Genomic DNA, 15,932 nt, shown 5'->3' with positions numbered 1-15,932 from the left:
ATCAGTGCTCAGACTGTCCGCAATAGGCTGGACTGAGGGCTTGTAGGCCTGTTGTAAGGCAGGTCCTCACCAGACATCACCGGCAACAACGTCGCCTATGGGCACAAACCCACCGTCGCTGAACCAGACAGGACTGGCAAAAAGTACTCTTCACTGACGAGTCGCGGTTTTGTCTCACCAGGGGTGATGGTCGGATTCACGTTTATCATCGAAGGAATGAGCTTTACACCGAGACCTGTACTCTGGAGCGGGATCGATTTGGAGGTGGAGGGTCCGTCATGGTCTGGGGTGGTGTGTCACAGCATCATCGGACTGAGCTTGTTGTCAATGCAGGCAATCTCAACGCTGTGCGTTACAGGGAAGACATCCTCCTCCCTCATGTGGTACCCTTCCTGCAGGCTCATCCTGACATGACCATCCAGCATGACAATGCCACCAGCCATACTGCTCGTTCTGTGCGTGATTTCCTGCAAGACAGGAATGTCAGTGTTCTGCCATGGCCAGCAATGAGCCCAGATCTCAAACCCATTGAGCACGTCTGGGACCTGTTGGATCGGAGGGTGAGGGATAGGGCCATTCCCCCCAGAAATGTCCGGGAACTTGCAGGTGCCTTGGTGAAAGAGTGGGGTAACATCTCACAGCAAGAACTGGCAAATCTGCTGCAGTCCATGAGGAGGAGATGCACTGGTGGCCACACCAGATACTGACTGTTACTTTGTGGCCACCCCCCCTTTCTTCAGGGACACATTATTCCATTTCTGTTAGTCACATGTCCGTGGAACTTGTTCAGTTTATGTCTCAGTTGTTGAATCTTGTTACGTTCATACAAATATTTACACATGTTAAGTTTGCTGAAAATAAACACAGTTGACAGCGAGAGGACGTTTCTATTTTTAGTTTATATGGTTTATTTATAAGGTTTATTTATAAGGTTTATTTATATGGTTTATTTATATGGTTTATTTATATGGTTTATTTATATGGTTTATTTTTTATTTATATGGTTTATTTATATGGTTTATTTTTTATTTATATGGTTTATTTATATGGTTTATTTATATGGTTTATTTATATGGTTTATTTTTTATTTATATGGTTTATTTATATGGTTTATTTTTTATTTATATGGTTTATTTATATGGTTTATTTTTTATTTATATGGTTTATTTATATGGTTTATTTTTTATTTATATGGTTTATTTATATGGTTTATTTTTTATTTATTTGGTTTATTTTTTATTTATATGGTTTATTTTTTATTTATATGGTTTATTTATATGGTTTATTTATATGGTTTATTTATAAGGTTTATTTATATGGTTTATTTATAAGGTTTATTTATAAGGTTTATTTATATGGTTTATTTATAAGGTTTATTTATATGGTTTATTTATAAGGTTTATTTATAAGGTTTATTTATATGGTTTATTTATATGGTTTATTTATAAGGTTTATTTATATGGTTTATTTATAAGGTTTATTTATATGGTTTATTTATATGGTTTATTTATATGGTTTATTTATCCAGGAGAGTCCGCTGAGACAGGGTTTTTCAAACATTCATATGGATATGCATAGCTCAGGGCTACAACTGAGGACAGGTTTGAAACATCTGGGGGTCCCAGAGGAGAGGGTTGACATGTCTGGGGGTCCTGAAGAGAGGTTTGACATGTCTGGGGGTCCTGAAGAGAGGTTTGACATGTCTGGGGGTCCTGAAGAGAGGTTTGACATGTCTGGGGTCCTGAAGAGAGGTTTGACATGTCTGGGGGTCCTGAAGAGAGGTTTGACATGTCTGGGGGTCCTGAAGAGAGGTTTGAGATGTCTGGGGTCCTGAAGAGAGGTTTGACATGTCTGGGGATCCTGAAGAGAGGTTTGAGATGTCTGGGGGTCCTGAAGAGAGGTTTGACATGTCTGGGGTCCTGAAGAGAGGTTTGACATGTCTGGGGCCGGGGGTGGGCGGGGGCCTGAAGAGAGGTTTGACATGTCTGGGGGGGGTGCGCTGGGGGCCGAAGAGAGGTTTGAGATGTCTGGGGTCCTGAAGAGAGGTTTGACATGTCTGGGGTCCTGAAGAGAGGTTTGACATGTCTGGGGTCCTGAAGAGAGGTTTGACATGTCTGGGGGTCCTGAAGAGAGGTTTGACATGTCTGGGGGTCCTGAAGAGAGGTTTGACATGTCTGGGGATCCTGAAGAGAGGTTTGAGATGTCTGGGGTCCTGAAGAGAGGTTTGACATGTCTGGGGGTCCTGAAGAGAGGTTTGACATGTCTGGGGTCCTGAAGAGAGGTTTGACATGTCTGGGGTCCTGAAGAGAGGTTTGACATGTCTGGGGTCCTGAAGAGAGGTTTGACATGTCTGGGGTCCTGAAGAGAGGTTTGACATGTCTGGGGGTCCTGAAGAGAGGTTTGACATGTCTGGGGTCCTGAAGAGAGGTTTGACATGTCTGGGGGTCCTGAAGAGAGGTTTGACATGTCTGGGGGTCCTGAAGAGAGGTTTGACATGTCTGGGGTCCTGAAGAGAGGTTTGACATGTCTGGGGTCCTGAAGAGAGGTTTGACATGTCTGGGGGTCCTGAAGAGAGGTTTGACATGTCTGGGGTCCTGAAGAGAGGTTTGACATGTCTGGGGTCCTGAAGAGAGGTTTGACATGTCTGGGGTCCTGAAGAGAGGTTTGACATGTCTGGGGTCCTGAAGAGAGGTTTGACATGTCTGGGGATCCTGAAGAGAGGTTTGAGATGTCTGGGGATCCTGAAGAGAGGTTTGACATGTCTGGGGTCCTGAAGAGAGGTTTGAGATGTCTGGGGGTCCTGAAGAGAGGTTTGACATGTCTGGGGTCCTGAAGAGAGGTTTGACATGTCTGGGGTCCTGAAGAGAGGTTTGACATGTCTGGGGGTCCTGAAGAGAGGTTTGACATGTCTGGGGTCCTGAAGAGAGGTTTGACATGTCTGGGGTCCTGAAGAGAGGTTTGACATGTCTGGGGGTCCTGAAGAGAGGTTTGACATGTCTGGGGGTCCTGAAGAGAGGTTTGACATGTCTGGGGTCCTGAAGAGAGGTTTGACATGTCTGGGGGTCCTGAAGAGAGGTTTGACATGTCTGGGGTCCTGAAGAGAGGTTTGACATGTCTGGGGTCCTGAAGAGAGGTTTGACATGTCTGGGGTCCTGAAGAGAGGTTTGACATGTCTGGGGTCCTGAAGAGAGGTTTGACATGTCTGGGGTCCTGAAGAGAGGTTTGACATGTCTGGGGGTCCTGAAGAGAGGTTTGACATGTCTGGGGTCCTGAAGAGAGGTTTGACATGTCTGGGGTCCTGAAGAGAGGTTTGACATGTCTGGGGGTCCTGAAGAGAGGTTTGACATGTCTGGGGGTCCTGAAGAGAGGTTTGACATGTCTGGGGGTCCTGAAGAGAGGTTTGACATGTCTGGGGTCCTGAAGAGAGGTTTGACATGTCTGGGGTCCTGAAGAGAGGTTTGACATGTCTGGGGTCCTGAAGAGAGGTTTGACATGTCTGGGGTCCTGAAGAGAGGTTTGACATGTCTGGGGGTCCTGAAGAGAGGTTTGACATGTCTGGGGTCCTGAAGAGAGTTTTGAGATGTCTGGGGGTCCTGAAGAGAGGTTTGACATGTCTGGGGTCCTGAAGAGAGGTTTGACATGTCTGGGGTCCTGAAGAGAGGTTTGACATGTCTGGGGTCCTGAAGAGAGGTTTGAGATGTCTGGGGTCCTGAAGAGAGGTTTGACATGTCTGGGGATCCTGAAGAGAGGTTTGACATGTCTGGGGGTCCTGAAGAGAGGTTTGACATGTCTGGGGTCCTGAAGAGAGGTTTGACATGTCTGGGGGTCCTGAAGAGAGGTTTGACATGTCTGGGGTCCTGAAGAGAGGTTTGACATGTCTGGGGGTCCTGAAGAGAGGGTTGACATGTCTGGGGTCCTGAAGAGAGGTTTGACATGTCTGGGGATCCTGAAGAGAGGTTTGAGATGTCTGGGGGTCCTGAAGAGAGGTTTGAGATGTCTGGGGATCCTGAAGAGAGGTTTGACATGTCTGGGGTCCTGAAGAGAGGTTTGAGATGTCTGGGGTCCTGAAGAGAGGTTTGACATGTCTGGGGATCCTGAAGAGAGGTTTGACATGTCTGGGGGTCCTGAAGAGAGGTTTGACATGTCTGGGGTCCTGAAGAGAGGTTTGACATGTCTGGGGGTCCTGAAGAGAGGTTTGACATGTCTGGGGTCCTGAAGAGAGGTTTGACATGTCTGGGGGTCCTGAAGAGAGGGTTGACATGTCTGGGGTCCTGAAGAGAGGTTTGACATGTCTGGGGATCCTGAAGAGAGGTTTGAGATGTCTGGGGGTCCTGAAGAGAGGTTTGAGATGTCTGGGGATCCTGAAGAGAGGTTTGAGATGTCTGGGGGTCCTGAAGAGAGGTTTGAGATGTCTGGGGGTCCTGAAGAGAGGTTTGAGATGTCTGGGGTTCCTGAAGAGAGATTTGAGATGTCTGGGGGTCCTGAAGAGAGGTTTGAGATGTCTGGGGGTCCTGATGAGAGGTTTGACACGTCTGGGGTCATCGAGGACAGGTTTGACACGTCTGGGGTCATCGAGGACAGGTTTGACACGTCTGGGGTCATCGAGGACAGGTTTGACATGTCTGGGGTCACCGAGGACAGGTTTGACACGTCTGGGGTCATCGAGGACAGGTTTGACATGTCTGGGGTCACCGAGGACAGGTTTGACACGTCTGGGGTCCTGATGAGAGTTTGACATGTCTGGAGGTCCCGAGGACAGGTTTGACACGGCTTGGAAAAGGTTATTCTGGTACATTCCTCTTCACGTGTTAATTCATGTTAAAATTCCCCTCCCCAGATTCCTGGACTAAAGCCGTCTTATCGACACAGTAGGGGAAGGTTTAACAGGCCATAAGTACACACACACAATAGAAGGGTTAACAGGCCATAGGTAAACACACAGACTAATACCACTGTTCCAACACCTAGCAATTCAGCTCTTCCTGGAAGTGGAAGTGTGTGTGCGTGTGCGTGTGTGTGTGTGTGTGTGTGTGTGTGTGTGTGTGTGTGTGTGTGTGTGTGTGTGTGTGTGTGTGTGTGATAGCACTATCACCTGTGCAAGGCAGGGCGAGAGAACACCGGATAACACACTAACTGATACACAACACACACACTCCCTGATATGGTTAGTGGTTACACACACACACACACACACACACACACACACACACACACACACACACACACACACACACACACACACACACACACACACACACACACACACACAGACGCACACGCACGCACGCACACGCACACACACACACACCACAGAAACCACATAGAGATATTTATGTGTATTAATTTTGTTAATCAAACTCCATAGTTTAGCATGGTATTGTTATACAGTGCCTTCAGAAAGTACTTTACACCCCTTGGATTTTCCCACATTTTGTTGACAAGTGGGATTAAATTGTTATTTTTCATCAACAGTCTACACCAAATATTCACACCCCTGAGTCAATACATGTTAGAAACACCTTTGGCAGTGATTACAGCTGTGAGTCTTTCTGGGTACGTCTCTAAGAGCGATTACAGCTGTGAGTCTTTCTGGGTAAGTCTCTAAGAGCGATTACAGCTGTGAGTCTTTCTGGGTCAGTCTCTAAGAGCGATTACAGCTGTGAGTCTTTCTGGGTAAGTCTATAAGAGCTTTGCACACCTGGATTATACAATATTTGCACAATATAATGTTTTCAATTCATCAAGCTCTGTCCAGTTGGTTGTTGATCATTGCTAGACAGCTATTGTCAAGTCTTGTCATAGATTTTCAAGCTGATTTAAGTCAAAACTGTAACTCGGCCACTCAGGAACATTCAACATTGTCTTGGTAAACAACTCCAGTGTAGATTTGGCCTTGTGTTTCAGGTTATTGTCCTGCTGAAAGGTGAATTCATCTCCCAGTGTATATTTGGCCTTGTGTTTTAGGTCATTGTCCTGCTGGAAGGTGAATTCATCTCCCAGTGTAGATTTGGCCTTGTGTTTTAGGTTATTGTCCTGCTGAAAGGTGAATTAATCTCCCAGTGTAGATTTGGCCTTGTGTTTTAGGTCATTGTCCTGCTGGAAGGTGAATTCATCTCCCAGTGTTTGTTGGAAAGCAGGTTTTCCTCGAGGATTTAACCTGATCTTAGCTCTATTCTGTTTCTTTGTATTACTTTAGTGCCTTGTTAAAAACAACAATATTTAGGAATATATTTATTTTGTACAGGCTTCCTTCTTTTGACTTTGTCATTTAGGTTAGTATTTATGGAGTAACTACAATGTTGTTGATCCATCCTCAGTTTTCTCCTATCACAGACATTTAAATCTGCAACTGCTTTAAAATCACCTTTGGCTTCATGGTGAAATCCCTCTTCGGCAACTGAGTTAGGAAGGAGGCCTGTATCTTTGTAGTGACTGGGTGTATTGATACACCATCCAACGTGTAATTAATAACTTCACCATGCTCATAGGGATGTTCAATGTCTGCTACCAATAGGTGCTCTTCTTTGTGAGACATTGGAAAACCTCCCTGGTCTTTGTGGTTGAATCTGTGCTGTGAAATTCACTGCTGGACTGAGGGTCCTTACAGATAATTGTTTGTGTGTGTGGGGTACAGAGATGAGGTAGTCATTCAAAAATCATGTTAAACACTTATTATTGCACACAGAGTGAATCCATGAAACGTATTATGTAACTTGTTAAGCACGTTTTTACTCCTGAACTTATTTAGTCTTGATATAACAAATGGGTTGAATATTTATTGACTCAAGACATTTCAGCTTTTCATTTTTTGCTAATTTGTAGAAATTAACAAAAACATAATTCCATTTTGACATGATGGGGTGTGGTGTGTAGGCCAGTACCACAAAATTCAGGCTGTAACACACAACAAAATGTGAAAAAGTTAACAGGTGTGAATACATTCTGAAGGCACTTTGTGTGTCAAATCAAATCAAATGCTATTTGTCATATGCGCTGAATACAACAGGTGTAGACCTCACAGTGAAATGCTGAATACAACAGGTGTAGTAGACCTCACAGTGAAATGCTGAATACAACAGGTGTAGTAGACCTTACAGTGAAACGCTGAATACAACAGGTGTAGTAGACCTTACAGTGAAATGCTGAATACAACAGGTGTAGTAGACCTTACAGTGAAATGCTGAATACAACAGGTGTAGTAGACCTTACAGTGAAACGCTGAATACAACAGGTGTAGTAGACCTTACAGTGAAATGCTGAATACAACAGGTGTAGTAGACCTTACAGTGAAATGCTGAATACAACAGGTGTAGTAGACCTCACAGTGAAATGCTGAATACAACAGGTGTAGTAGACCTCACAGTGAAATGCTGAATACAACAGGTGTAGTAGACCTTACAGTGAAACGCTGAATACAACAGGTGTAGTAGACCTCACAGTGAAATGCTGAATACAACAGGTGTAGTAGACCTTACAGTGAAACGCTGAATACAACAGGTGTAGTAGACCTTACAGTGAAACGCTGAATACAACAGGTGTAGTAGACCTTACAGTGAAATGCTGAATACAACAGGTGTAGTAGACCTCACAGTGAAATGCTGAATACAACAGGTGTAGTAGACCTCACAGTGAAATGCTGAATACAACAGGTGTAGTAGACCTCACAGTGAAATGCTGAATACAACAGGTGTAGTAGACCTCACAGTGAAATGCTGAATACAACAGGTGTAGTAGACCTTACAGTGAAATGCTGAATACAACAGGTGTAGTAGACCTCACAGTGAAATGCTGAATACAACAGGTGTAGTAGACCTCACAGTAAAATGCTGAATACAACAGGTGTAGTAGACCTTACAGTGAAATGCTGTAAATTACTTACAAGCCCTTAACCAACAATGTAGTTTTAAGAAAAAATAAGTATTAAGTAAAAATCCAAAATAACAGTAACAAGTAATTAAAGAGCAGCAGTAAATAACAATAGTGAGGCTATATACAGGGTGTTACGGTACAGAGTCAATGTGGAGGCTATATACAGGGTGTTACGGTACAGAGTCAATGTGGAGGCTATATACAGGGGGTACCAGTACAGAGTCAATGTGGAGGCTATATACAGGGTGTTACAGTACAGAGTCAATGTGGAGGCTATATACAGGGTGTTATGGTACAGAGTCAATGTGGAGGCTATATACAGGGTGTTACAGTACAGAGTCAATGTGGAGGCTATATACAGGGGGTACCGGGACAGAGTCAATGTGGAGGCTATATACAGGGGGTACCGGTACAGAGTCAATGTGGAGGCTATATACAGGGGGTACCGGTACAGAGTTAATGTGGAGGCTATATACAGGGGGTACCGGTACAGAGTCAATGTGGAGGCTATATACAGGGGGTACAGAGTCAATGTGGAGGCTATATACAGGGGGAACCGGTACAGAGTCAATGTGGAGGCTATATACAGGGGGTACCGGTACAGAGTCAATGTGGAGGCTATATACAGGGGGTACCGGTACAGAGTCAGTGTGGAGGCTATATACAGTGGGTACCGGTACAGAGTCAATGTGGAGGCTATATACAGGGGGTACCGGTACAGAGTCAATGTGGAGGCTATATACAGGGGGTACCGGTACAGAGTCAATGTGGAGGCTATATACAGGGGGTACCGGTACAGAGTTAATGTGGAGGCTATATACAGGGGGTACCGGTACAGAGTCAGTGTGGAGGCTATATACAGTGGGTACCGGTACAGAGTCAATGTGGAGGCTATATACAGGGGGTACCGGTACAGAGTCAATGTGGAGACTATATACAGGGGGTACCGGTACAGAGTCAACGGGGAGGCTATATACAGGGGGTACCGGTACAGAGTCAATGTGGAGGCTATATACAGGGGGTACCGGTACAGAGTCAATGTGGAGGCTATATACAGGGGGTACCGATACAGAGTCAGTGTGCGGGGGCACCAGTTAGTCGAGGTAATTGAGGTAATTTGTACGTGTAGGTAGAGTATGTGTGTGTGTGTGTGTGTGTGTGACTCAGTACCTGTGGCGTTAGGTGGGGCTGCCTTCAGGCGGACATTACTTCCCAGAGTTCCGAGGTGGGACGGGTCAGAGGTCATGCTCTGTGTCTCTGTGGCGACAGGGTCTGTGGGAGGGGACATCTCAGCTGGGGGGTTCATCACCTCCTACTGACTCTGGGGAGGAGGGAAGGGGGGAGAGAGGAGAGGAGGATGAACATAAAACATCTCATCATCATCATCATCAATAGACAGATGGATGTCACGCTGCAGAACCACTTCCCGCTGACTCACGTTTACCGCCTCAAGAGTTCCAACCATTGCGCCATCAAAAAAGGCCTTCAATTGGGTGTCTCTTCAGGCTGAGTATTGAGTTTCAGAAATCTGCATCTGCTACACAGGCAGAGCGTTTTATTTTATTTTTATTTTATTCTGCTGTGAATCATATTTACAGATCTATAGCCTTCAGGCTATAGAAGACGATTTCAAGCGTTAACTATGTACAGTGGCTTCAAGAAAGTATTCAGAACCCCATGATTTATTCCACATTTCGTTGTGTTACAGCCTGAATTCAAAATGGATTCTACACACAATACCCCATAATGACATCACAATACCCCATAATGACGTCACAATACCCCATAATGACGTCACAATACCCCATAATGACATCACAACACCCCATAATGACATCACAATTCCCCATAATGACGTCACAATAACCCATTATGACATCACAACACCCCATAATGACATCACAATTCCCCATAATGACATCACAATACCCCATAATGACATCACAACACCCCATAATGACATCACAACACCCCATAATGACATCACAGCACCCCATAATGACGTCACAATACCCCATAATGACAAAGTGAAAACGTGTTCTTAGAATTATTGAAAATTAAATACAGAAATATCTAATTTACATAAGTAACAAAACTATACAAGGACAAGGGCTGATTTCAAGGTTTTCCTGCTAACCTACAAAGCATTACATGGGCTTGCTCCTACCTATCTCTCCGATTTGGTCCTGCCGTACATACCTACACGTACCCTACGGTCACAAGACGCGGGCCTCCTAATTGCTCCTAGAATTTCTAAGCAAACAGCTGGAGGCAGGGCTTTCTCCTATAGAGCTCCATTTTTATGGAATAGTCTGCCTACCCATGTGAGAGACGCAGACTCAGTCTCGACCTTTAAGTCTTAATTGAAGACTCATCTCTTCAGTAGGTCCTATGGTTGAGTGTGGTCTGGCCCAGGGGTGTGAAGGTGAACGGAAAGGCTGGAGCAATGAACCGCCCTTGCTGTCTCTGCCTGGCCGTTTCCCCTCTTTCCACTGGGATTCTCTGCCTCTAACCCTATTACCGGGCCGAGTCACTGGCTTACTGGTGCTCTTCCATGCCGTCCCTGGGAGGGGTGCGTCACTTGAGTGGGTTGAGTAACTGACGTGGTCTTCCTGTCTGGGTTGGCGCCCCCCCCCTTGGGCTGTGCCGTGGCGGAGATCTTTGTGGGCTATACTCGGCATTGTCCCGGGATGGTATGTTGGTGGTTGGAGATATTCTCTCTTTCTCTTTCTTTCTTTCTCTCTCTCGGAGGACCTGAGCCCTAGGACCATGCATCAGGACTACCTGGCTTGATGACTCCTTGCTGTCCCCAGTTCACCTGGCCGTGCTGCTGCTCCAGTTCCAACTGTTCTGCCTGCAGCTATGGAACCCTGACCTGTTCACCGGACGTGCTACCTGTCCCAGACCTGTTGTCCCAGACCTGCTGGAACCCTGACCTATTCACCGGACGTGCTACCTGTCCCAGACCTGCTGTTTTCAACTCTCTAGAGACAGCAGGAGCGGTAGAGATACTCTCAAAGATCGGCTATGAAAAGCCAACTGACACTTACTCTTGTGTTACTGACTTGTTGCACCCTCGACAACTACTATGATTATTATTATTTGACCATGCTGGTCATTTATGAACATTTGAACATCTAGGCCATGTGCTGTTTTAATCTCCACCCGGCACAGCCAGAAGAGGACTGGCCACCCCTCATAGCCTGGTTCCTCTCTAGGTTTCTTCCTAGGTTTTGGCCTTTCTAGGTAGTTTTTCCTAGCCACCGTGCTTCTACACCTGCATTGCTTGCTGTTTGGGGTTTTAGGCTGGGTTTCTGTACAGCACTTTGAGACATCAGCTGATGTAAGAAGGGCTTTATAAATACATTTGATTTGATATACCTAACTATAACCATAACTATACGCTGAAGAAAACAGTTCAATCATTACTGTATGTTATTATAGGTTACAGGATGGTTATTATAGGTTACAGGATGGTTACAGGATGGTTATTATAGGTTACTGTATGTTTATTATAGGTTACAGGATGTTATTATAGGTTACAGGATGGTTATTATAGGTTATATGATGTTATTATAGGTTACAGGATGTTATTATAGGTTACAGGATGTTATTATAGGTTACTGGATGGTTACAGGATGGTTATTATAGGTTACAGGATGTTATTATAGGTTACAGGATGGTTATTATAGGTTACAGGATGGTTATTATAGGTTGCTGTATGTTATTATAGGTTACTGTATGTTATTATAGGTTACAGGATGGTTATTATAGGTTACAGGATGTTATTATAGGTTACAGGATGGTTATTATAGGTTACAGGATGGTTATTATAGGTTACATGATGTTATTATAGGTTACAGGATGGTTATTATAGGTTACAGGATGGTTATTATAGGTTACAGGATGGTTATTATAGGTTACAGGATGGTTATTATAGGTTACAGGATGGTTATTATAGGTTACAGGATGGTTATTTGAGGCTGACTAGAGACGGCCTTGATCGCACTTCATTTTCTCCCATCTAAATCTCCTTTTTGCATTTTGTCTGTATACTGCATTTCAGCTTGTTAACTGCAAATGTGTACAACATCAAAAAATAAAACTCACAGAAAAAGGTGTCTAACAGGTTATAGACCGACCGGTAATGATGATTATATTTACAGTATTTATCTGGTAATAGCCAGTAGCAGACCTCTCCACAGAATAAACCTGAATGTTTTGTAGCTCTTAGTGCAGGTTCTCCTCTAGTTACAGTTCCACAATAAGAACCACGACATTAATGTTTGTGTAAAGTCTTTAGAATTGTAATCTGCTGGTGTCCGTGAGTAGGTTGATTCCCCATTTCATGGAACCCGACATCCATTGGTAAGGTTGTACATTGCAATATGAATGTACAATACGCACAATAGACTGAATTGTGAGGTGATTTCTCACGGATAAAGTCCCACAATAAGAGCTACTACGGTCATATTTGTAAGGCTGTATATTGCCAAATATAAGTATGGCCCCTATTGCAATTCGGAAGTTTATACATCCAGTGTGATTTCAACAATTTTTTATTTTTGGGGTCAAATTAACTAATTATTGTATTTTGTTGCATTTATATAATAATATTCCAACATTGTTTAGTATTATCAAGTACAATTGTGGCATGATTACACCATTTTATTCGTTCGTATCAATTCCAAAGGGGGACTTATTTATTTTTTTACGGCGAAACGCGGATTCCACTATTGTTGCTCACGGTAATGTGGTTCACAACACACTGGTCTCTACACCAGTCTACTTGACCTCTTACTGGTCTGTCCGGGCGACATACTGCCTTCAGAAACCAGCCGGGGCCAGTGCCTAACTTCGGCTGCATTGTTGACAATAGCTTTTGAATAGGACAGACAATAGATAACTAGTACAGTAGTCCCGTTCTAAAACATTAGTCTACCCTGGACTAAACGGCTCGACTCAGGATGACATCAAATCTAATTTTATTCGTCACATGCTTGGTAAACAACAGGTGTAGACTAACAGTGAAACGCTGACTGACGGGCTCTTCCCAGCAACGCACAGAGAAAGAAAACAGAGAAACCATAGAAAAGTAATAACACGTAATAAAACAATAAGTAATGAGTAATGATAACGTAGATATATATATATATATATATATACGTGGTACCAGTACCGAGTCGATGTGCAGGGGTACGAACTAACTGAGGTATATAACTAATCTGATGATTGATTGATTCGCAGAATTCATCACTTACCGGATCAACATAGAGTGCCCTGGATGTTATCTAAACCCGTCCATTTGTAGCAGCAATTCTCCTCATGTTTTAAATCATAGTACATTAGTAGTATTTTTTTAAAACAACTCGTCTCGTCCTCCACTTGGTACACTACACGTTACTTGTTTTTGACCAGAGGTGCTCGTCAAGATCCGCCTACATGTTTATAACACACCAATAGAGAAACTGCAGGCCCCTGTCCTTGGGTTTCTGTACGAACCCGAATAACGTCCCGCTGGGCGAAAACCTGTTCAATCAACGTTGTTGCCACGTCATAACAAAAATGATCTATGCGATGACGAAAATGTATTGGATTTGCAAAAAGTTATCGAGGTAAACGAATTCTCTCTTTTTTTTTTTTACCCACAATTTTTTTTAAAATCTAATTCCAATTATCTGGTACCATGTTTTGTTGATTTCACGTTTAATTCACGTTAGTATAACAACTCAACAAAATCTAAAAACTAAACTAGAAGTTTTAATGATGTCTGTGCCCAGTGGGATGGGCCTACAGTGATTTGGTGCGGTGAAACTGTGGCCAAAACAAGTAAACTGGTTGAACTTCTTCATGTGTAATTATAAACACATCTTCCTTTCAATGTCAGTCCACAAAATCACAGATGTGTAGAAAACGTCACATTTACATTTAAGTCATTTAGCAGACGCCCTTATCCAGAGCAACTTACAGTAGCGAATGCGTACATTTTCTTTTTTCGTACTGGTCCCCCCGTGGGAATCGAAACCACAACCCTGGCGTTGCAAACACCATGCTCTACGAACTGAGCCATCAAGTGGATCTTTATAGTCTCTATAGAAGAGCTTGTTTTACAATCTTCACTAATGATGTGCGCAAATCAGTCACATCAAGTATCAGACATTGATTGTCTATAGTTGTATGACATAATAACATTTACGTAAGAGTTCATGCACTATTGCTACGTAATATCTATGTTATAAAATCAGAAGCCTAATAACAAAGACAGTACGTTTACCTTGCTCCCCAACCCAAATGGACATTTATCACTGCACAGTTGTTAATATGTATATATAATAATTATTTTTATTTGTATTATCTATTATTGTTTTATTTCACTTTGTCCTGCGTTGTTGGAGCTCAACTCTCAAGAAATGTCACTGTACCCTGTAAATTGCATCTGTAACCTTGTACATGTGACTGTTAAACTCTGTAATCTAATCTGAAGATATGCAAAAACTTCTATTCTCCAATAGAAATCCCTCGATCGCATAAACGAAGTCATGGACCTGTGTGAAACTATCCCCAATAAGGATTAGCGACAATAGTGGACTTTGCGGTTCGCTTTCAAAATAAAGGTCCCCAATTGAAAGTGATTGAAACGGATACACGGAGTAGCCTGATACCATATTTCATGGGTTCAACATCATCCATAGGTTAGGCTGTTACAGTGCAATATGAATGTGTCATATACACAATCGACTGACTGGTGAGGTGATTTCTCACAGTACTGGACAATGTATTTGTATTGCTTTTAAATATATCTTAACGAATTTGTATCCTATTAACACTTTGTTCTAGCTAGCTATTTGTGTAGGTAGCTATCAAGTAAACACAATGATAAAAAAAAAAAAAAACATTTACAGCAAGAAATAGAACCCTTGTAATGAAACGGAAATGTAACCATTTTGAATGATTAGACAGGAATTTAGCCTGTAAAAAAATGATTGTTGAGAATTTTCTTCCAGTTTGAGAGCCACATAAATTAAAATGAACAGGGAGGGAAGGACAGAGTGAATAGGGAAAATTAACAGAACAGAGAATAATAGTGGGCATGGGTTGTGTCCTGCAATAAGAGCTAAGATGCTAATATTTGTGGAAACTTTTCCCTGTTGAACACATAGCAAAATGTCATTGAAAAGACTACTATGTCTGTGTAACAGTGTAGGTTCCGTCCCTCTCTTCGCCCCAACCCGGGCTCGAACCAGGTACCCTCTGCACACATCAACAACTGACACCCCACGAAGCATCGTTACCCATCGCGCCACAAAAGCCTCGGCCCTTGCAGAGCAAAGGGGGAACAACCACTTCAGGTCTCAGAGCGAGTGACGTCACCGATTGAAACGCTATTAGCGCGCACCACCGCTGACTAACTAGCCATTTCACATCGGTTACACCACCGCTGACTAACTAGCCATTTCACATCGGTTACACCACCGCTGACTAACTAGCCATTTCACATCGGTTACACCACCGCTGACTAACTAGCCATTTCACATCGGTTACACCACCGCTGACTAACTAGCCATTTCACATCGGTTACACCACCGCTGACTAACTAGCCATTTCACATCGGTTACACCACCGCTGACTAACTAGCCATTTCACATCGGTTACACCACCGCTGACTAACTAGCCATTTCACATCGGTTACACCTGACGTCCAAATCTACTTTCGGGTATAAAATGGAAGTTTGAAAATACTTTTTTTTTTTCTTCATTTCGTTGATTTGTTTACTTGAAAACAATGTAATTTCAACGCACTTGCAAACACATGGACACAGTATCAAACTGGTCTATTGAACAATCATACATCACTCCAGCATTCATACACAGTATTTATTTACAACAGTATATATTTACAACATTCAAGTGCTAATTGTATTTTTTCCAACTACTGAAGAAGCTTGACTCAAATCACCTCAAACATCCAGCATGACAAAATATAATTGTATTATTCCATGACTCACCCTGAAGTGAATTATTGCCGAAACATTTTAATTAACAAATTGGTTTCTATTTGGTTT

The 15,932-nt window shown here is 43.2% G+C and overlaps 1 protein-coding gene across 3 annotated transcripts in view; it reads right to left on the bottom strand.

Annotated features, from left to right (window-relative positions):
- The window catches only part of slc2a12 (solute carrier family 2 member 12), a 28,490-nt gene extending 14,457 nt beyond the window's left edge, over positions 1–14,033 (bottom strand). Inside the window, exons 1-2 of one of the 3 annotated variants that reach the window (XM_082977098.1) lie at positions 13,838–14,033; positions 9,040–9,190 (exon numbers count right to left, since the gene is read on the bottom strand). In XM_082977098.1, coding sequence (XP_082833224.1) covers positions 9,040–9,175 — 136 coding nt within the window. In that variant the 5' untranslated portion in view covers positions 9,176–9,190; positions 13,838–14,033. Of the gene's footprint in view, positions 1–9,039; positions 9,191–13,130; positions 13,435–13,837 lie in introns of those variants that run through there. The other 2 variants (XM_014206258.3, XM_014206257.3) reach the window with 2 other exon arrangements.
- Between the last annotated feature and the right edge of the window lie 1,899 nt (positions 14,034–15,932).

The sequence above is a fragment of the Salmo salar genome, chromosome 06 (genome assembly GCF_965601325.2).
Source record: "Salmo salar chromosome 06, fSalSal1, whole genome shotgun sequence".
Lineage (NCBI taxonomy): Eukaryota > Metazoa > Chordata > Actinopteri > Salmoniformes > Salmonidae > Salmo > Salmo salar.
Note: the sequence above shows the minus strand (reverse complement) of the source record. Positions and strands in the feature narration are given on the sequence as shown.